The 24,429-nt window shown below is 33.5% G+C and overlaps 1 protein-coding gene across 2 annotated transcripts in view; it reads right to left on the bottom strand.

Moving 5' to 3' along the window:
- STAG2 (STAG2 cohesin complex component) overlaps positions 1-24,429 on the bottom strand; it is a 73,311-nt gene that overhangs the window by 10,090 nt on the left and 38,792 nt on the right. For both annotated transcript variants that reach the window (XM_065900907.1, XM_065900908.1), the window contains exons 18-28: positions 23,656-23,859; positions 22,047-22,117; positions 21,631-21,718; positions 21,458-21,538; positions 19,272-19,364; positions 15,789-15,963; positions 11,694-11,833; positions 10,128-10,229; positions 7,968-8,116; positions 6,226-6,354; positions 2,372-2,595 (exon numbers count right to left, since the gene is read on the bottom strand). In XM_065900907.1, coding sequence (XP_065756979.1) covers positions 2,372-2,595; positions 6,226-6,354; positions 7,968-8,116; positions 10,128-10,229; positions 11,694-11,833; positions 15,789-15,963; positions 19,272-19,364; positions 21,458-21,538; positions 21,631-21,718; positions 22,047-22,117; positions 23,656-23,859 — 1,456 coding nt within the window. The remainder of the gene's footprint in view (positions 1-2,371; positions 2,596-6,225; positions 6,355-7,967; positions 8,117-10,127; positions 10,230-11,693; positions 11,834-15,788; positions 15,964-19,271; positions 19,365-21,457; positions 21,539-21,630; positions 21,719-22,046; positions 22,118-23,655; positions 23,860-24,429) is intronic.

Raw genomic sequence — 24,429 nt, 5'->3', positions numbered from 1 at the left:
GTGGTAGTTACATGTTTTAGACAAAGTATGTAGTGGTAGTGTAGAGGGTGGACTTAAGAATATGAAGACTAGTCAGAATGGCCATCATCAAAAAATCTAGAAACAATAAATGCTGGAGAGGGTGTGGAGAAAAGGGAACACTCTTGCACTGCTGGTGGGAAAGTGAATTGCTTCAGCCACTATGGAGAACAGTATGGAGGTTCCTTAAAAAACTACAAATAGAACTACCATATGACCCAGCAATCCCACTACTGGGCATATACCCTGAGAAAACCAAAATTCAAAGAGTCATGTACCAAAATCTTCATTGCAGCTCTATTTACAATAGCCCGGAGATGGAAATAACCGAAGTGCCCATCATCGGATGAATGGATAAAGAAGATGTGGCACATATATACAATGGAATATTACTCAGCCATAAAAAGAAATGAAATTGAGCTATTTGTAATGAGGTGGATAGACCTAGAGTCTGTCATACAGAGTGAAGTAAGTCAGAAAGAGAAAGACAAATACCGTATGCTAACACATATATATGGAATTTAAGAAGAAAAAAAAATGTCATGAAGAACCTAGGGGTAAGACAGGAATAAAGACACAGACCTACTGGAGAACGGACTTGAGGATATGGGGAGGGGGAAGGATGAGCTGTGACAGGGCGAGAGAGAGTCATGGACATATACACACTAACAAACGTAAGGTAGATAGCTAGTGGGAAGCAGCCACATGGCACAGGGATATCGGCTCGGTGCTTTGTGACTACCTGGAGGGGTGGGAGGGAGGGAGACGCAAGAGGGAAAATATGGGAACATATGTATATGTATAACTGATTCACTTTGTTATAAAGCAGAAACTAACACACCATTGTAAAGCAATTATACCCCAATAAAGATGTTAAAAAAAAAAAAGAATATGAAGACTAGTAAGCCAACAGGCCACTTAGGAGGTTAACTGTGTAGACCAGGTGAGTTAGAGGTTCAGAACGCTTTAAAATTTATAGTGGCATGCAGGGAATACATCTTTTAATTTGATAACTTTTCTATTTAAAAAAAGGAAATTTTATTTTAACTTGCTATCAAGCCCTAACTCTTTTAACTGGTCAGGGACACTTTGTAAGAGAGATTTCTCCACAGACTGGGATGTTGGGACTATATGACCAATCAAGTCCAAATCTAAGTTACAAGTTTAAGTTATAAGTTTATGCATTTATGTTATTGGACAAAAAGTACTAAAACCATTAATCCATGTGGCAATTTAACAATATGGCCTCTAAAAAAATAAATAAAATTAAAATATGGCCCCCAAATCTTTGACACTCCTCACATTAACAGGTGGGGGATGATGTCCCATTCCTTTGAACCTGTGCCCTGTGATTGCTTGGTCCATAGAATATGATGGAAATTATGCTATGCCAATTCCTGGCCTTAAGAAAATGGCAGCTTCCAGAGTTCTTGTCTCTTGAGACACTTGCTCTTGGAGCCCAGTCACATGCTGTGAGAAAGCCAAATAGCCACATGGAAAGGACATGTGTAAGGTGGTCCTGGCAGACAATCCCACTGAGGTCCCAGCTGACAGCCAGTATCAGATACATCTGTAAGTGAAGATGCCTCCGTATGAGTCCAGTCACTAGCCTTTGAGTATTCCTAGCGGAAGCACCAGACATCATGTCCCTGCTATGTCGTAAGTTTTGGGGGTAGTTTATTACTCAGGAATAATAGCTGCAGCAAATTTTGGCAACTATGCTAATTTGTTTAAAGTTTCCTAAGGAGAGGAAAGAAGTCCCCAGACCCATTTTGAACCAACCCTGGAGTACTAAGAGTCCAAGAGATTCAAGTGTCATAATGTATTCTTAACCCTAAGATTATAGACAGCAACTTGTATTTCTATCAAGTTCTTTATGATTAATACTCTTCTTCATAGAAATTCAAAAGTTGGGACCTTTCTGAATCTGTTGTACCACTTAAACTAGATGATTTGATCTCTTAGGTAATGATTAGCTCTAAAATATTGAGTCCATATCCCTATACATAGAGTATAGTGCAGTGATTTAAAAGCAGGTCCTCTAGAATGAGACTGCCTGGCTCTGCTACTTAATATTGGTGTGACCTTAGGTAAAAGTTACTTAACTTCTCTGTACCAGCTTTCACATTTGAAAAATGAGTATGTACCTAAAGAGTTGTAAGAACTGAATTTATGTATCTAAAATGCTTAGAACAGTACATTTATACATAATTGGAGGACACATTGTTCAAGATATTATTTAACAACACATACCTCAAATTTAAAAATAAGGTGACCCTTAATGACAATTCAGTCATTAAGGTTTACGGTAAACATAAAGGACAAATATAAAGAGAATAAACTATATTCTTACTGAGTGCGAGCTGCATGCCTTCAACCACTTTCCGTTTTCCCGTAGATGGCTTTGATTTTTTACTCCGCACGGTTGACCCCCGACTGCTGATTCCACTAATGACTGACATGGTGTCATCATCACCACCAGCTAGCAAAGAATTTCGGTATGACATCAGTGGAAGCCACACATCTTCTCTTCGGAGTGACATCTGAAAGGTCATGAACTTTTCCAAGTAAACATACCTTGAAAAGGAGTAGAAACCATTAGCTTTGATACATTAAATTGACATAGCTTTTTTTTTTTGCTTTTTGCTTATTCCTATAGGCTCACACACTATAACGGAACATACAATGATTTAATGAGTTAAATAAAAAGTAAATTAGAATGAAAATAGTAGTTGATGGGTCTACATTTCCTCAACGCATACAGTAACAACCGAAGGATTACTAGCGTTCTTTCTCGAGAAGTCTCTGTTTTATCCTAACATTTAGAAGTCCTCTGTTAGAAGAACAAACCTGAGTCATATTCCCGGAAAGAGGATCGGATTTAAAAATTACACAACTTGGGTTCTAGTCCCAGTTCTACCAAGCTGTAGCTGTGTGAGCATAGGCATATTACTTCACTACTCAATCTAAGCCTCATCAGTACACTAATGAACAATTTTGTCTCTATCAAGATTCTCACATTAAATGAAATAATTCATAGCATTTCAGCTTATTATTTGTTGAGCATCTATGTCCCAGGCAATGGGGATAGATACAAAGGTCAATCAGATATGGTCTCTACCTGCACAATATTTTCAGCCTGATGGAAGTCATACATCTACCCTTGGATTCAAGTATCACAAGGATTTTATGACATATATAATATAGCAATCAAAAATCAACTAACATTTGTGTGACTACTGTGTGCTACGCATTTTCCTCTTGGGGTCTTTAACTTTACTCTTACAGTCTTGTGAGGGAGACATTCTCCCCATTTGACAGATAAGGAGAGAAAGGATAAGAAAAGTTAAGTAATATAACCATGGTCATAAAAATGAGAAAGCAGTATAACCATGATTCAAATCCCAGGCTTCTGACACTAAGAGTTCAGTGCTTTATTGTGTAAATTATGCTTCACACAAGTTTCATCAACTAACTGTAAAGTGCAAACCAAATTTTGCTGTCATAATAATGGTTAATTTGAATCAGTTCAGAACTACCAGTTTTGAACACCATAAGAGAAAGGACAGGAGAGATGAGTTACAAACATACTGCTTAGTGTTAGTTGTATATATTGTAAATATATTTCAGCTACACACAGTAGTACAGTACTCATCAAAGTGTGGTCTGGAAGTTGGCTATTAGTCTGAGAACTTACCAGCCTGACACAAGATGTGCAGTCTGAGACACAATATACTCACTAGTTGAGAGATTTACAACTATGTATCTACCACAAAGCTTAACAGAACATTCCAGATAAGTAGCCCTCCCTGATGCTAGTTCCCTTTGTCCTCTTTCCAGCCACAGAGGTTGCCATTAACCTGAACTTGCTATTTTTTGTCCCCATTTGTAATGTTTTAATACCTATTTGTCTGTAAATATCATAGCACAATTTTGTACTTAGCTTTTTGCACTCAACATTATAATTTTAAAATCTAACCATTTTGGAAGAGTGACGTCAGCTAACACTATGGTGGTAATCATTTTCCAATAATTTAAGTGTATCAAATCAACATGTTGTACACCTCAAACTTACACAGTATTATATGTCAACTATATCTCAATGAAGTCAGAAAAAAAATTTTTTTAAGATGAACGAGATCTGAGGGTCTAATGTATAACGTGGTGGCTACAGTTGATGACACTGTGTACTTAAATAATACCATATAATTGAAATTTGCTAAAAGAGTAGAGCTTAAGTGTTCTGATCAAAAAAATGGTAAATATGTGAGGTGATAAATACGTTAATTAACTTGATTATGGGAATCCTTCCACAATGTATATGAAATCATCATGTTGTACACTTTAAATATATTACAATTTTATGTGTCAATTATAGCTCAATAAACTTGAAAAAATTTAAGATTTTAAAAGCAGATCAATTGGATTGTGTGAATCTTATTTCAATCCCAATTCAATCAAATAAAAGTCATTGATGACATCTGATACTAGAAATTTGAACAATTAAATGGGTTTTTAATAAAATTAAGGAATTGTGTTTACTTTTTAAAAATCTAACCATTTTGACCACTGTATAGTATTCCATTGTATATTAATCAATTGATACCATTTTCTAGCTGATAGATGTTTAGTCAGTTTTGAGTTTTTCCCTATTCAAACAATGCAACAACAGTCAAGTACTTTAATAGTTATCCTTCTACACATGTGTAAGAGTTCCCCTAGGGTATCTACCTATGAATAGAATTACTGGATCATGAGGTAGGGAGAATCTTAAACTTTACTAGACATTGCCAAATGTCTCCAAAGTGGTCTTGTACCAATTTACTCTGCCACCAGCAATGTATAAAAGCCTCTATTGCTCCACATCCTTGGCAATACTTGGCGTTATCCAACGTCTTAAGTTTTGCTAATATGCTAAGTGAGAAATGTTTTTTTATTGTTTTAATTTTTATTTCTCTAATTAATAGTGTCAATGCAATTTGGGGGGGGCGGGGGGGGCACCACACAGCTTGTGGAACCTTAGTCCCCAGACCAGGGATTGAACCCAGACCCTTGGCACTGAAAGCACGGCATCCTAACCACTGGACCACCAGGTAATTCCTCAATGCAATTTTGAACTGGGATAAATTTATATATAATAAAATGCACAGAAATTAACAGTAAAGTTGGATCAGTTTTGCAAACGAATGCAGCCATGTAACCCATACACCTATCAAGATATGGGACATTCCTATGACCCTACAGAGTACCCTGTATCCCTTTTCCCATTCAGTCTCCCCAACCACAAGAAGTAACCACTATTGTGATTTCTATCACCGTTTTGTCTGCTTTAGAATTTCATATAATATCTATACAATGATGTTTTTTAAAGACTTTTTTGATGTGGACCATTTTTAAAGTCTTTATGGAACTTGTTACAATACTGCTTCTTTTTTATGTTTTGGTTTTTTGGCCGCGAGGCATGTGGGATCTTAGCTCCCCGACCAGGGACTGAACCCGCACCCCCAGCAGTGGAAGGTGAAGTCTTAACCACTGGACCACCAGGGAAGTCCCCAAGATCTATACAATCTTTAAAAGCAAAATACTGGTGGGCTTTCAGAAGACATTACCTATGAGTTATTCATATTCTTCTGTCTTTTTATACCTCAAAGCCCAGGGTTGCGGGGTGGGGGTGGAAGAGATGAAAGAAGATTTTGAGACTTTAATTCCATTTGTTAGGCTCTCCTAGAACGTAAGTCACGATTTTAGAAGACCAAACCATAAAAGTATCCTGTTTAAATGGCCTGTTGAGAACAGGACTTGTAGTTAAAGTACAAAGATAAAAGAGGGGGACTTCTACTTTCCAGTGTAGTCACGGCTCAGGACACAGACTAAGGTGCTCCTGATGGATCAGTGATATCATTATCTGTTAAATGCTCCTTCATTAGTTAGGCTGAGCCAAGAACTCAAATAGGAATACACAAAGCATTCCAGTTACACCTCTAAAGCCACAACTACACTGTAAGGGGAACTCACAGAATTAAAATGGAGTATTATGCATAAAACAGTTATAATCCTTAAATTATAAAATTTCTGAAGTATAAAGTTTTTTGTGCATTAATGCAATCCTACAAATCTAATCTAATCTGAGAGGGAAACCAAGTGTAACAATTAATCTTTAAGAATTCCAAAACAAAATTAAATAGAGTATTTCTAACAAATACATACACTGTTCTTTTGTCTTGTCGAAGTAGTTTAGAAGAAAATTCACTGAGAATATCAAGAAATGCCAAATTTAAAGGTGGATGGCTCTCTCCTTGTGGATTAGGCTCCTTAAAAGCAAATTCTATGCCATCTCTGCAACAAAAACAACAACAAAAAAAGACAAATATTTAAAGGACTACAATACAAAATTGAATAACTTAGGGAATTTCTCTATACTTCATCCCACTACTAAGATGTTTCCTTTGTCATGCATTTAAGCTGAGGAATAGAGAGAATAAGGAGGCTACAGTGCGAGAATGAGCAAATATATTTACATTTTATGCCACTTTTACTTTGTTTGTTTTGGTTTTTATTTTTATTTTTTGGCGGGGGCGGGGGGGATGCTGCGCCACGTAGCTTGCAGGATCTTAGTTCCCTGACCAGGGACTGAACCCTTGCGCCAGCAGTGAAAGCGCCAAGTCCTAACCACTGGACCGCCAGGGAACTCCCAACTGTTACTTTCTTTAAAACAAAACAGACACACACATACACACACCAGCTGGTTTTTATTTAAAATGTGGTTTGGTATATCTACATTCTCTCCTCAGTTCTCTTTTCCATAGAAAATAACCCAAATCCTTTCACATAATGATCAGTACATTTTCTGTATTTTTCAAGACACAAAGGAGATCAACTATAACACATAGGATCAACTTAAAAATAAATGATTCAAGACTATCTGTAATGACCCACTTAAGAGTAAAGTTTAAAAATTAAACTCCACTCAAGGCCCAGTTTATATTTATTTAACAATAAATACCTCTATTAATCAAGACAATTACCCAACATTATATATATATATATATGAAGTAAATAATATATTACTTCTCAAAATAATTACTACATGTGTGGTCCTTAAATATTACCTAAAATTCTCATCCATAGTATTAAAAGGCATAAAAAGAAATTTGAGACTTTTAGAGCAAAGTGAAAAGGAGAGAGTAAATTAAATTTGAGGAAGGTATAGGACTAACAAAGAGCAGAACAATTTCTGAAGGGAGACATTTAACACTTCATAATTAAGTAAGCAACAGGAATTTTAAAAAGACACAAAACAGAGAGCTTTCAATGAAACAGAGCCCAAGCCTCTTGATTTTTCCAAAGGCAAGGCTCTTTATCCACAATAAAGACATAAAGGATATTAATAACCACATGTTGGTTATGTTAGAGCTCTAAAATATACTTAAAAGTATACTTGATCACTAAATTACATGCCTAAAATAAAATCAGATGATTTCCAATTTTGATAAGGCAAAGAAAACATGCAGACAAAATAAAGACTGTGGCTCAAAACAAGAGAAAAGGTCACTGCAAAATAGAGAACAGAACCAGAAACAAAAAAACTTGAAACAAAGAAATCAAATCTCAAAACATTATCTACCCAGCAAGAGAGATTATGACAAAAACTGTTAAAAGAGATTCTATAATACCTGATGAATATATGTTGCTTTTCTTCACGTAATTTATAAAGATTTTGTATGGTTTTAATTAAAGCAAAGACTTTTCTATAAAAGGTGTTTTAGTCCCAATTCATGTGTTAACAGAGATAGCACTATAACCGGTTCTTAAGAAAGGAGACATGCCACAGATTTGTAAACAAGTAATAAAGCATCAATTGAACTTGGTTATTCTAAACAAAAGAGCAAGGTACAAAAAAACTTCATGATTAACAAACAGAAGAGCTGAATAAAATATTTGGAAATTACTTGTGTAGCATAGCAATGGCCTCTCTCGTTTTCAATTGATCGAGTCCAAAAGTTAAAGCAAAACGTCGAGCAAGTTCTTTTATGCCGCTGAATGTTGAGGATGACCTATCAAAATTATAGCCATTTTCCTGTATCATTTCATTAAAAAGCTGTTTGGAAAGAAAGAAAGCATGTTAAAGTTTTTTAATAACTATGGATGATTAACATCTAATTTTAAAATACTACATTTTATATTTAAAATATACTTGATGTTCTATAAATAAGGCATTGTACTTCATTCTATAACATGGATTTTTAAAAACATGATACAAATGACCAAAATTGTAGCACTTCATATATTCAGACTAGAGGTAGTTATTGACATTAGAAACTCCTTAGATTACTTACGACAGAATTCTTTTCTGCCGGTATTAATTGGATATTAAAATAGCATATAAAAATATAAAGAAAAAGGAAACCAACTAACAACTATGTCCTTATTGACATTTAAATGATGGATCTTCACATCAGGAACTTTCATAATAAAGTTAGCAAAACAAAATACAATCTTTCAATTATCAAGCTGCCAAGATTTTAAACAGATAATGGCTACTACTTAAGAATACAGTGCAATGGGCACTGATCTGCTGGGAACATAAACTGAGAAAACCTTTCTACAGAGCAATCTGGCAATGTGTAGTGAAAGCTTTAGAATTTTCATGCCCTTTGAGTAAGCAACTGTTATTATCAGACTTTATCCAAAAGGAATGATAATAGTAATATCTGTATACAATACATTAAGTACAAAAATGTTTGTCTTAGTGCTATTTATAATGGCAAGAATTGTAAAAAACCTCAACATCAAACGAGAAGAGATCTTGGTTAAATTATAGTCCCTCTATAAAATGGAATACTACACAGTCATTAAAAATGCAGAGGAAAGTATTTAACGGCACGAAAGTGTTCAGGATTTATTAATATGAAAAATTCAGCATTTCAAGACAATGTGCAATATGATTTTTTATTTTTGTAAAATAACATTTCACATAGGCATAAAAAAGATTAGGAAGTTAAAAATTAAAACACTGTTAAGTGAAAAAAATTAAAGATAAGTTGTATTTTTTCTAGTTTTCCTATAATATTTTCTAAACTTTCTACAGCAAAGAGCTATTATTTTACACCAAAAGTTATTGAAATGCTGCCTTTAAAACCTTTTAAATTCTATTAATTTAAATAAAGAATATCAAAATATGCAAATGAAATTAAGAACTTTCATACCTAGATCTCTAAAAAGCAAGAAAGTTTATCAAAGTGAAATGGGTTGGGTTATGTTCTGCATGCATTTGGTCTCTACAGACAAAAGTATACTAAGTAAATGATTTTTGCCTAATTAAACCTGCCTTGACACTGCCAAAATGAAAATGACTGGTACATTTTGATTATACGGTTGATAAATGCTCATTAAAATACATGTACAAATGTACAAAGAATAAAGTAAAATTCACCTGGAACCTACCAAAGCAAGTTAACCACAGCTAACATTTTGGTGATTATTTTTTCCAAATAGGTACACAGAGATGTGCACAGTTTTATAGAGATGCTATACTGCAATCTTTTTTTATTCTCAAACTATATATTATAGAGATCTTTACAAATTAATGAATACAGACCTACACCAATTTTAAGTGCTACACAGCCACTGCAGAAATATACTACACAATATATTCATCTAATATCCTATTGACAGGCATTTATATTTTCTAATTTCTTGCTATTATAAATAACTTTGCAATATATAATCTTCTACACTCATTTTTGCAAAATTATCCTATTACCACTGTGGACGAACTTCCAGAAGTAGAACTGCTGCCTCAAATGGCATACACATTATAAATTTTGACATATATTGCCAAACTACCTGCCAGGAAGGTTGAACCAATATACCTTGCTGTCAGAACCTGTTTCTCCCATACCTTAGGTGGCTATAGGTTTTGCCACTCTTGCCAGTCTCAAAGCAAAAAATGATCTCACTTGTACAATGTCTACTAGTGAGATTGAGTATTTTTCATTTCCACTTTTATGCACTATCTATTGCATCCTTTTCCCAGTTTTCAACTGTTAACTTGAAAACTATTAAGTGCTTATTTTGCTAGCCTAAACCTGGTACTCTTCATGTCTTACCTGTTGCAAACTGAGAATAAGGGTCTTTGCACACTGAATTTTGTCTATCTGCCTTGTTTTACTCATTGTTTCTTTGATGATATCGCCATAGTCATTATAATACTAGAAAAGAAATTTGTACAAATTAGGCCTTTGTCTCTTAAAACTATTGGACAATAAGACTAATTTTAGGTTAGTCACATAAGCACATCACAAGAATGTTATTTGGCTAGAATTATGCCTTCAAAGACATGAAAGAATGTTACTAAAACGTCATTATAATCTTTAAACACATAATCCCTAACATCAGTAAATTCAGAAATATCAGACAGTTAAGATCTAATCACATTAAGCTCCACAGTTGGTTTTAAGGAGGTATATTGTTTAACAATAATTAAGTTATACAGATTTTCAGAAATAAAACAAAGGACAGAAACAAAGTTCTGTGCTCTTTGTGAACTATTAAGACAATCAATGTAATCAGTTACTTTCATAACTTATTCATTGCTAATGGCATGTAGTTCATGAGCAGTTTCCAAATTTATTGATTTGGCTTATAGAAACTAACAGCCTGTTAACAACATTTAAAAGAAAACTTACTGTATGTGGCATTTACATTACACACTGCGCAGGAATTTTTTTTCTAATTTAAGATCTTGTTTCAAAATGCATACATTAACAACTACCAGAGATAACAGGATAACCATGCTCCTATATGTCTAACAAAATTGACTTTAATTTAGAATACCTAAGTCTAAAAGTTTAAAATTTGCAAAATGACTTCAAAAACAACGTTAGTTAAAAAAAAAAAATCTAACAAGTATCAGGCCAAATAACTTAAGTTCCAAAGTACTTTATTAATGGTTCTATCATATAGGAAAGTATTCTGAAGAGAATTAATTAGGTTTTGATAAATGTATTACATGTTTTATCCTGTAAAAGAAAAAGCTTAAACAAAGTTTACATTTATAATTAGATTTTACTTGAAAAAGGATTACAGAAAAATCATCACACCGTATTTAGTCACATTCTGTTAGTACAATCAACAATATCCTTTCTACTACTACTTACAAGTTAAAGACTCTCACACATATTTATGACAATTTGTGAATAACCCACTGTGACTCAAATCAGATTTTCAGAGCTTAAGGAACCTTAGCTATCACAGTGGAACAGATGAAGAAACGCAGGACACAAAAGGTACTGAATTACTCAAGGTCACAAGCTGCGTAGTAACCAAGCCAAAACTGTATTATCTAGTTCTCTGACTCCTAAACACTTTTTTATGTTACATCAAGCAGGGGAGGGACACCATCCTGTTGTTTTAAACTAAATCACAAAAGCAATTTCTATTAGTGACAGTTAACCTAAGACAAGGTGTTTGCAATATTCCAAACACAAATGAACTTAATAAACCCAAGATGTCCATTAATGGAGGATCGGAGGTATGGGAAAATTTACTGAAAATGTTAAATATTTTAAGAGATTTCTTTTACACTAGAAAAGTAATTTACTATTAAAAAATTCAATGGCAACCAAACATAAAAGCGACATAAAAATATCTCGCTATCCATTTTTCAACTTTACCTTCATATACTGCTTAAAGATATCTGCAGCTGTATTCATCTCCACCACAGTATATACAATTAGCTTACAAAACGCTGCAAGTAAATTTCTCCTTTTGTGCAGAGCTTCAATTTTACTGGCTTCATCTTCCTGCTGACCATCTGGGGAAAAAGGTTTCCAACATTAAGCCATCTGTATTTTACTTCAGCCGTGTGTGTGTGTGTGTGTGTGTGCGCGCGTGCATGTGTATGTACATGCGTGTGTGTCTGTGTGTGTGTATCAAATTCAATATAAAACATCTTTATTTTGGAGAATTTGAAAAATAAGGGAAAAACATTTAAATAAAATAAAAATTATAATCACTCAATATCTTCATGAATGACCAGCCCATTTACTCCAATACACAAAATTTTTGTGACGCCAAATCAGAAGGCTGTTTAGTGAAATCAGGCTAAGCTTGCCTAACACATTAATCTACTTCCCTAGCAGGACAGTTTGCCGATGAGACCTGCATATTCAGTATCTGTTGGGTAAGGCTCTTTCTTCCCTAGGGGCAGACAACCTCAGAAATTCTGTTATCCCTTCTAAAGATGACCCCACCCAACCTCAAACCCAACTTTTATTGACAGATACTTTCTTTATACATATTACAGATATTCAGTTAGACTGGCCTAGAAACCCATTCTGTCTTTTTAAGGTAACTTCACATATATCTGCTCTGATCCATTATGTAAGATCTTGATATTCAGTTATCAAAGGGACAAAATTATTTCCAAATTCATAGCTGAGAAAGCCGGATTACAGCCTCCAAGTACTGCCAAAGGATTTTCAAATTATTTGATACTGTGCATAAAATTGTAACAAAGCCTTTTACATAAAAAGCTATGCAAAGAATTTTCCTCTTGACAAATTTTACAAATGAAATTACTTACATAAAAAATACTGTGTATAAAATAAGAACTCTTTTAAAACAAGTATTTATTTTACCCTGTCTCTGATAATCCTTGGTAACTGCTAGTAAATAAAAACCAAATTTTAAGAATAGGAGTTTGTTTAAGACAGACCATCCGAAAAATTTCTGTTATCAAAAGTGCCTATTCCAGAATGCCAAAGTCATTTGCTTAGAAACCTAAAACGTACTGTTCATTCTTTTAAAAGAGTACACTGAACATACAAGCTAAATTTTTCTTAATGACTCTGTGATTATAATGGATTTCTATACAATATTGTTTCCAATCATTGTTTGGTACTGTTCTCAGGAACTAGAGGGATACAGACTTATTCCCCCTACAGACTAAGTTACCCAGATATTAAGAGTTTTTTGAGCCCTGATTTTTAGGTTTCTTCACTTCTTACTTATCAAAAATTAGCCACCTTTTTCTCTTGTGGGGATTAAAGAATGTTAGAGAAGTGTCTAACACACTGAGCCTTTAATAAATGTCAGTTGCCATTATTATTATGTGTTGCCAGTGCCTCTAGAAGCATTCCCTATTTTATTCTCCCCTTCTAGTCTGATGTGGGCTAACAAATCAAATAACCATGGGTCTACAATACCAGGGGTTAGATGAGTATGAAAACCAATGGAAACTATCATATGTTGCTGGTGGGAGGGTAAAAGAATAAAACGACTTTGGAGAATAATCTGGCAACTTGTGGTCAAGTTTAAGATGCACATAGACTACATAATCTAGCAATGCCACTCTTAGGTATACAGGCACACCTCGGAGATATTGCAGGTTTGATTAGACCACCGCAATAAAGAATACTACAATGAGTCACATGAATTTTTTGGTTTCCCAGTTCATATAAAAGTTATGTTTACACTATACTGTAGTCTTACTAAGTGTGCAATAGCATTATGTCTAAAAACATGTACATACGTTAATTAAACATTTCATTGCTAAAAAATGCTAATCATCTAAACTTTCATGCGAGTTGTAGTAGTAACATCAAAGATCACAGATCACCATGACAAATATTATAATAATGGAAAAGTTTGAAATGTTGCAAGAATTACCCAAAAAAAGACACAGAAACATGAAGAGAACAAATGCTGTTGGAAAAATGGCACCCATAGACATGTGTGATGAAGGGTTGTCACAAACCTTCAATTTATTAAAATACACAGTATCTACGAAGTGCAATAAAAGGAGGTATGCCTGTACACTAGAAAAGCATTTGCACATGTGCTCAAGGAGATAAGTATAAGAACATTTTTGTAACACTATTTATAATAGGAGAAAAGATGGAAACAACCTAAATGTTCGTCAATATGAAAATGGATAGTGTGGTTAATTCATATCACATAGTATTCAGCAGTCAGGATGAATAAGCTATAATCACATGTCAATACTGACAAATTTCACAAATAATGTTAACTCAAAAAAGCAAGATGAAAAATAAAATGCTCAACATGATACCATTTATGTGGAAGCTAGCAACAGAAAATAAACTATATATTGTTAAAAGATACATAAATTCCTAGTAAAATAAAATTAAAATGCAAAGGCATGATAAACAGCAAATTCAGGATAGCAGTTATCTCTAGGGAAAAAGAATAATGGGATGGGGAGGGATACAAACAAGGGCTTCTTTTGTATCTATTCCTTTAAAAAACAAATATGAAACAAACAGCAAAATTTGACAAATGCTGGTGGTTGGTATATACAAGTGTGTTACATTTTATTCTTTTCCATAGAACTGGAATACATTTCATTTTTAAAGTGGAAATAGAAAAACACAAAGTCCAAGGAGGTAAGACAAAGTGTAATTCCAGGAAGCTCCCAGAAAATTTAGGAGTATTGGCAAGCTTATTCTCATTCCTATTTCCTATGATCTAAATGAAGTTGAGGTAGTCCCCAACTATCAAAAGGGTTACAGACCAAAACCAATTTTGTATCAGTGTTGGGAATATAACTATGTTTTCCTATAGAAGTTTTAAAAACTCCTACTCATCTTTTAGGATCCATTTCTGATGTTAGCTTATTTCAGTGGTGTTCTGACTCCTACAGAACAGTTAGAACTTCCTCTACATGCCCACAACACTTTGTACCTACCTCTATTACTTATCAAATTACATTATAATTACTTGGTTTTAGATATGTCTTTTCCACTTGAATTGAATTCTTAAAGGAAAAGACCATGTCTCATTTTTTTGATATTCACAGCATCTAGTATACTGCCTGCTGCCCAATAAATGTCAAATGAATGTTAAAAATAAAGTGTAACTAAACCAATAGCTGAAAGTGAATGGTGGAAAATTCTAAGTATATAAACTTTAGTACATGGATTTTGATATCTGTTTTAGCTACTTAGGTTTCTCAATTCTGTTCTGGTTAAGTTTTTTAATACTTGAGAACAAAGCTCTCTATTGATAAAAAATAAGCTACAAGCCATGTCTAGAATTATATATAGTTAAAAGCTTTGCAGTGATGTGTCAGTTTATGTATGGACATACACATACTGATGTTATATATCCTTCAAGTTTAACTTCAAATTGGAAAAAAAAAAACCCAGAAGAAGTCACCAAATACTATCTGTTTTTCCACGATTTCTTGTTCAAGTAAGGCATCTGTGCATGCAATTAGGGTGCGAAGAGTAACTTAACACTAGGCAACGTTGGTTTGATTATTTACCTGTAACATTCTGTACTGCCCCAGACCTTTACAGAAAAATTATGCTATGAAAGTATACAACAAAAAGGTCATTTAAAGAAACACTTTATTCTGCTCTAATTACTTGAATATTGGTATTACCAATGATTAAGGGGAAAGAGAAGTAAATTTTGTTGAGTACCTACCTACTACATGCCCAGGCACTATACTAGTCACTTTGCTCAATTTAATTAACTTGTACAGGCCTGTAAGGTAGCTACAAATTAGAAAAAAAAGCTCACAACTAGTGAGAAACAAAGATTTGATTCCAAAGCCTATGCTCTGTGATACCACATTGTCTTTACAATGTTACAGGCAATGAACACAAATTGCACTGGTAAATGTACCTGTGTTTCATGTTTTAAGAATAAAATATCAAACAGTAGTGTAACACTTTACATTGCTGTTAAATTTGATTTATAGTAGATACACAGATTTAACAAAAAGATGGCAATAAAATTACCTGCACTGTTATTGTCATCATCCTGTTCAATGAAGACATGATCCAGAATAAAGCTGAGCAACTCAGACTGCAATGAAGAATCAGGGGTGTAAACTAATGGCTCTAACATGTCACGCCCTCCTGACATAATCTGATGGCTGAAGATCATCAAAATATCACATAGAATAGTGAAGGCCTAGTATAAAAATAAAAAAAATTAAAAAAAAAAGGATAGCATGCCATAAACCAAAGTTTCTCACGAACTGCCACAAGTAACTTACATATTCAATGTGGAAATAAAATCCAACTTTCTATATTTGAAACTCATAAGAAAAAGCAATGTCTACTATTTTCCTAAGATTTTAAAAGTGAAGAGTGTAATTTTTTCAACAATAACTACTGATATTTGCACTGTAATTTACTAACTGTAAGATAATTTCACAAATATTCTTTTTAATTTTCAGCAATTTTCTTTTAATTTTTTAAGTGATTTGTACAATATGTTAACATCATCAAAACATGCAATCAAGACTCAATCTCAGGTTTTCTGACTCCAAACCCCACCCTTTACACTATATATACCACAATGTCTCATGGTATACATTCTCAAATATCAAATAATGCATAAACTTGGTACCATTCTTTTCTTCTGTGGAAGAAAAACACTTATACCAAGAAGATGAATATCTCCTAGAAGATCTCTTAGAAGAGAGATCACAAAATCTATAGGACTTCTTAAGCACTCTCATTGTCAGTATATGTGATGATTAAGTAAAAAAAACATAACCAAGTGTGGGTCTGCTTACTAATCATCAGGCAAACTTGACAGTATAATAAACATAAGGTTGAAGTGGGACTTCCCTGGTGGTCCAGTGGCTAAGACTCCACGCTCCCAATGCAGGGGGTCTGGGTTCGATCCCTGGTCAGGGAACTAGATCCCACATGTCGCAACTAAGAGTTCGTATGCCACAACTAAAGATCCCACATGCCACAACTAAGACCTGGCACAGCTAAATAAATAAATAAATAAAGCAATAAAGCTGAAGTGTTATATATATATATATTTTGGATGAAGTTATATCTTGAGGAGCTTTATAAAAACTCTGCCATCCAAAAATGGGCAGAAGACCTAAATAGACATTTCTCCAAAGAAGATATAGACTGCCAACAAACACATGAAAGAATGCTCAACATCATTAATCATTAGAGAAATGCAAATCAAAACTACAATGAGATATCATCTCACACCAGTCAGAATGGCCATCATCAAAAAATCTAGAAACAATAAATGCTGGAGAGGGTGTGGAGAAAAGGGAACACTCTTGCACTGCTGGTGGGAAAGTGAATTGCTTCAGCCACTGTGGAGAACAGTATGGAGGTTCCTTAAAAAACTACAAATAGAACTACCATATGACCCAGCAATCCCACTACTGGGCATATACCCTGAGAAAACCAAAATTCAAAAAGAGTCATGTACCAAAATCTTCATTGCAGCTCTATTTACAATAGCCCAGAGATGGAAACAACTTAAGTGCCCATCATCGGATGAATGGATAAAGAAGATGTGGCACATATATACAATGGAATATTACTCAGCCATAAAAAGAAATGAAATTGAGCTATTTGTAATGAGGTGGATAGACCTAGAGTCTGTCATACAGAGTGAAGTAAGTCAGAAAGAAAAAGACAAATACCGTATGCTAACACATATATGGAATTTAAGAAGAAAAAAAAAATGTCATGAAGAACCTAGGGGTAAGACAGGAATAAAGACACAGACCTACTGGAGAACGGACTTGAGGATATGGGGAGGGAGAAGGATGAGCTGTGACAGGGCGAGAGAGAGTCATGGACATATACACACTAACAAACGTTAAGGTAGATAGCTAGTGGGAAGCAGCCGCATGGCACAGGGATATCGGCTAGGTGCTTTGTGACCGCCTGGAGGGGTGGGATAGGGAGGGTGGGAGGGAGGGAGACGCAAGAGGGAAGAGATATGGGAACATATGTATATGTATAACTGATTCACTTTGTTATAAAGCAGAAACTAACACACCATTGTAAAGCAATTATACCCCAATAAAGATGTTAAAAAAAAACTCTGCCAGGAGTTTTAAATAGAGTCAAACACTGGTAAAAGTAGTCAGAAGGTAAAAAAAAAAAAAAAAAAAAAAAGTAGTCAGAAGGTAACTGGAAAAAATTTAGTTATTTGTTGGGAAGGGATAAGGAAAATAAAATTTTTTGATCACAAAGTCAACAGAAAATTACATTTAATGGAAGACTACTACTAGAAGGACAGATTATAATATAGACCTCAAAGCAGATTTTAATAATAGCTTTGCCTTTTTGGAACTAACCACATTTATTTTTTTCTCTATGGTTTTACCTCTTCTTTTGGTCTCTTCCTCTCATTTTACTACTATAGTAATAATTTATACCTATCAAGATATTTGAGTTTACAAAAGCTTTTGCAACATACACAGTAAGGATACACAGTGATAAGCGTGGTGACATTTACTAATTAAGTGAACTAACAGGTCTTGTGAGCTAACCAGGACATATTCCTGGAAGCTGTTAGGAAGACTAGTACACAGGCTATTTAATGACCAAATAATTAATCTCCAAGGCCTGAACAACAGATTATATATAAAGGAGATTACACACAATAACCCATAAGGAATTACTTGCTAACACTGTAAGAAATACGGAATATTAAGCTGAGTATCTTGGTGGCCTATGAAAATATATCAAGTAATACTTCATGTATTAAGTTTGGATCAGTGTATACTTCACTGAAATCCTATTCTAAGACATTAACTATAAACTCATTTTACTACCTTCTGAAATTTTGTCCCTCTTATCTGAATTATAGAGAAGAAAATGTCCCAAGTCCTTTATTGTTACAGTTCAAAACTAAATAGGCTCTTGGTCCCAGGATCAGAAGTTATTTTACAGATGGGAAAACTACCCATGGCACCAAGTAACAATGTATTTCCAGACTGAGAAGCTTGGCAGCAATGGAATCAAGAGGGCATATGGGGTGGGAAGGTAACACTGTGAAGACGGAAGTGACTAAAATTTTTATTTCAAAGTCCACATAAGAAAAAATAACTCACACAATCAGGAATGGGCAGGAATGCCAACATCTGATAATACTCTGAGATAACAAAACCAGATGGACCTTTCCTCCCTGAGGCATATCTGTTATACTTGTTGCTTTCAGGAATAATTTATGTAACTGCATACACCTACTTTGTATATATGGGTCTGTTTACCATGTGTGGCATAAAGAAACAATAACACAGAATAACTGCAATATGCGGGTAATCTATAATGCTCCACATGGAATTAATGTTAATCTATTTTTTGAGCATAGTATATATACAGACAGATACAAGATATTTCTACTTTGCCCAATTTCAGTATTTCTTAAATTTTCTATATTAGCTCAGATATTTATTCAGGGTTGCTTACAAAAGACTGCTATCTATAGTAATTACTAACCTGTTCTTTAACGGTGGTATTCACGTTGGTCAGGTAATGTTGACATATCTGACAGAATACCCTCATCTGTTTCTTTAAACGTAGCAAGTCCTCCTTGAAAAAAATTTAACATGAGCATTTTAAAATACTGTATTAAAAACTCATTCAATATTTAAGATATTTTATATTACATAAAACATCACCATATATTTAACTATGTTAACTCTGCTTGTATATTAGATTTTAAATCTTTATTATTTATCAAAAAGGAAAACAAAAACCACTTTTAAAATCTCAACAAATTGCAGGCTTAAAAACACCAGGTATATTCATGATAATTAGCTGACATCTAAAAATATTGTTTATATCATCTTTAACTCAGCCTTTTTCAATTTCCATTTCTCTGTTCATTCTGTAATACACTTAATTTACTATGTACTTAATATTGTAAGGCCTAGTACTTAAAATCCTCAGACTATTAGTACATGCATATCATTAATGAATATATAAATACTGGTGGTGTAGTAAATATATGTTTTCACAAAGCTGAGTGTTCACTCAAAGCCAAATATCATCATATAGAAAAAGCATCTGTATATAAGAATAAAATTTTATCAAAAAAAATACCAGGTATATTAACGGACAATATCCTACGTGATCTGGGTCCTTTAGAATGAGAAAACTTATATGACTATATATGGCTATCCATATAAATCCACTACCTCAGAATGCTTAACAAGTAAAGATTTATATTCCATCCTCACTTTGTAATTTGATGGGTGGCCGACTGATGAATGGAATAAAATAAATGATAAAAAAGGGACAGCATGTTTCATTTTTCATTTGTAGGATAGTGGTTGTGCTTTTTAAAAACAGAGAGGGACCAAAGAAAAATTAGTTTTGTGGTAAGAAAAAAAAATTTTAACCTACACTAAAAGGATGAATCTTTTTTTTCTTTTTCTAAATATTTACATCAGTTAATTTAAAATAGAAAACTACTTTATAAAGATCAGCCACACTAATTTATTTAAGGCATAACCTCTGGCCCGTCTCCTGATACTGGATGCCAAACGATAGAGCATCAGTACATATTTGGTATATGTAATAGACAAGTTAAATAAAAACAGGTTTAACTTAGAGATTGATTGGTGAAGAAAACTCAACCAAGCTTCAATAGAAATAATTTTTGCATTTAATAACCTTCATTTTTACCGTTTCCTCTACTAAAAGTATTACCTTTTTTCCCATGTTAATTTGTAACTCAATGCTTTTGATTTAGGTGAGCAATCATATTTGCTAATACAGTCACTGTTCCTACTGCAAGCTTGATATTGAATTAAACTTTTTGGGTGTCTGACAAAAAGTACACTAGTTTAACAACAGTACCACATTGTCTTTTCAAGGTGGAAAATATCCATTTGTAGATATAATTGCATCTTGTGCTTAAAAACCTCAAAAAAATTCTAAAATTATTCTGTGAATTATGCAAAACAAACATTATCAAGAGGATTCCTTTTTGAGGAAAATAACTATGAACAGCTAATTCTATAGCTTACAGAAATTACTTAATATTTATAAAAATGTGCCCAAATAATATTTAAGGCAACATCTACTACTACAAGTACAAAGTTTAAGTTTCTAATTTACAAATGAAAAAGGCAGTACTGTTTAGTTCAATTACTAAACACATCAAGGATTACCACTATAGATAAAAATTTGAAAGTTCTATGACCTAGTAGCTGGCACATTACACTCAACCAGAAAGTGATTTATCATGAATTTGGAACATCAGTACAGAGATCCTGAGTATGAATAAGGAGATCCCAAAACAATACAAGGCACAAGATCTAGGGACAGGTGGTTTGTAATAATTAATTTATATAACCCAACAGCTGTATCTGTATGTTTCAAAGGCTCTTGGTCATGATTTACAAAATCTGTAGTTCTTTATGTACCCAGTACTTTTGAGAATGATATGGAAATCCATAAATTATGCCACATATAAATGTGATTTTTAAAATTTAGAATCATACCCTAAACATATTAATGTTCTTTCACTGAATATACAACTACAAATAACTGTTTTTAAAAGTAAACATGCCTAAATAGATTAGAAATAAGCAAGATTTTATTGATGTCTTATGTTTAAGTTTGCTGAAAAGTTAATGAAATTTAATAAAAAAAGATGCCACTGAACCACCACAAACCTTTGTAGAGCTGCTTTCAGTTATCTTTGCAAGCTGCCAAAGGATTACATAGTGAGTGCATTGCAGTGCATGAATAACAATCTATAAAAGAACAAAGAGAATACAGTTAAATTTTACAAGTCACAAGTTTTCTTTCTCAAAGTTAAATATGTAACTTGTAAATAAATAAAAACCTGTTCAGGCATGTCTCCATTTTCAATTCCGGTTTTCAATAGTTTGTAATTACAAGCAAACAAATCCCACTTTGAAAGATCATGGGCACTGTAAAAAAGAATTAAGTTATATTAAAAAGTTAAGCTTAATCACATTTGTTCTGGACTTGAGTGTTAACAGAATACTATTAAAGTAAAATGTAGTAAACTTTCTAACATGCGTCCACAAGAACAACAAAAAAAATGTGTATTTTTAAAAAGTATATTAGTTGATAATTTGTTGTTCCCCAATTCACAACATGACTCTATCAAGCACTTTTTTCCCAAAAAGCACAAGAAATCCAGCAAAAAATTTGACACTATAATCCCCAAACATGCAATTTGGTTCTGATTTTGCTACAGTTTTAAGAAATCAGAAACTTTAAGATTCAACTTACTTATGAAAAGCAGTGATTCTCTTCAATGTTGACAATACCTGATATGCATCATCTTCATCAGGTTCTTCGCCCTATGAATGTTAATTATATCATATTAAACATTAATAACCACAAAAGTGAAAAATCTTAGGCTATCACATTGGTGATTTCCACACCTTGAAAATAAAGAATAACCTAATTAAAAACCACAAAATAACTTTGTCATTCAATACTTAGACCTGGCCAAATTTAAAGCAATGTGGCCAGAATAATGGGTAAACATAGAGTTGTTATAACAGATACATTATACCCAAGAGCGAAAAACTGAATGACATTCTCCTTTCTTCCTTTAAGTGATCTTGACACAAAACAATGAAGACATCTACTCTTTCACAGTAATAAATGCATTGGGACAATAAAGAGAAATATATTAGAGGACAAGCAAGAGATCATAAAAGATAATACGTAAAGGACAAAATCTACTAAGTAAATGAAACACAGAGCTCAAGAAAGATATATCAGACCAATTAAAATTAATTTGGAAAAAATCCTCTGCATAAGGACTAGATATACTAATCCTTTTTCTGGGTATCAACTTTCCAATTTAGAGTAACTTAAGTTTTTGACAATTTTATGAGTCTCACTATAAGAAATTTACAAATTTAAAAAAATACTATCGAACTTACTGTATTAAACCCCGGGTCTCTCAAAAAAATGCTTGTTTTTCACCATCAATTTTTATACAAGGTAAGTAATTAAACTTAATTAACAAACCAGTTTGATTTTAAATTAACTTGTCCTAATCAGAATCATATCCAGCCAACAGTAGAGCCATTACAATTTTTAAGAATGTGATCATTCGTACATCAACATATTTGCATAAACCTCCAATTAAGCAAAACATAGTAAGCATGAAATGTTATACACAGAAATAAGAAAGTTAAAGAAGCAACTGCTAAACAAAGTAACTGGAAATTACAGAAGTCCACATCATTTTTTGCAGCATTAATGACAAAAGTGATGTGGAAAAGGCTAAATGCATTAATTTGAGAATCACAACTTTTTACTTTATGCAAATCAATTAAACTGTTAAGTGTGCCTTTCCAGAAAAGATAAAAATCACAATAAAAATACAAGTGTATTTGAGCACCACACTTAAGCCTCTTTGGAAATACAACAGAACAACAAAACAACAAAATCGACAGTGGCTATAATTTATCAAGGCTTTATAATATCAAAGACCATAAATAAACTTCCAAAATGTTAAGAAATACCCCAATTTTTGAGGTTACGTGGCCACAGTCTAGCTCAACTTTTCTGTTAACACCCTGTTCCCTAACAGCCTCTAGAGTTCAACTAAACCCTGGAAACTTCCCAGATCATTTCTTTAAATTAAAAAAAGGGGAAAGATGTTAGCTTTGCTTTCACCCTCTCTTAGTCGCAGATTCTTGCCACCTTCCTATTTTGGTGGATGAATAATAGTATCACGATGAATCACAGAACAAAAAGTCTGAATGACTTTTCAACATACTGCTAGGGATTATCACCAAGACTGGTGACTAATTTGGTTCTGGGGGGTGCGGGGGGGTGCGCAGTGGGGCACAGCTGACAAAATACTTGTAATATATACCTCTTGCAGAAAATCTTCAAGAAGCCGGTTAAATTTATCGGCCAACTCGTCTATCAGTTGACTTCTTGAAATATCTACTCTGTTGAAAATTGTGAACTCTTCATTACAGAGTGCGTGATAAGTTTTAGAACATGCTTCTAAAACATCTGTATCTGTGTGCTTCTCTACAATATTCCGGATCTGTCGTAATAAGGCATCCAAATGCTGCAAAATCAAAGTTTTCTTCATTAAAACTAAGGTATATATGATAGGCATAAAATGACTACACAACTGGGATGAAAAGCTTCAAACACAGTAACTTTACAACCAGTAGGGCATACTTTAAGTTCTTCTAGTCATAATAAATAAATGCACTGACCCAGCCAAACTTATTTCCCCAGCTTCAACAGGAATAATATTACCTATCTCACAGGGCCTTGGTGAGATGTTAATACATATAAATATATATGTTCCTGGAACACAGTAAATGTATTTAATGGATATTAGCTGCTTTCATTTTGCAATTGTTATTATCTAGTTACCCACCCCTAATCTCCATAAATGATCAGTGATACAGTCACATAATGGCTAGCAATGATGGTACGGATATGGGCATGAATCAAAGGGAAACCTCATTAGTGCCATTCTCTAATAAATCCACCTTATCTAAAATATGTATGGCATACAAGATACAGGTTTCCTTTTACATTACAAGTTACAAAAACATATTTCAAAAATATAAATAAACAATATGATGGGATGAACTAAGTTAACGATTTTTCTTCAAGGTTTTTT

The sequence above is a fragment of the Phocoena phocoena genome, chromosome X, assembly GCF_963924675.1.
Source record: "Phocoena phocoena chromosome X, mPhoPho1.1, whole genome shotgun sequence".
In the NCBI taxonomy this organism is placed as follows: domain Eukaryota; kingdom Metazoa; phylum Chordata; class Mammalia; order Artiodactyla; family Phocoenidae; genus Phocoena; species Phocoena phocoena.
Note: the sequence above shows the minus strand (reverse complement) of the source record. Positions and strands in the feature narration are given on the sequence as shown.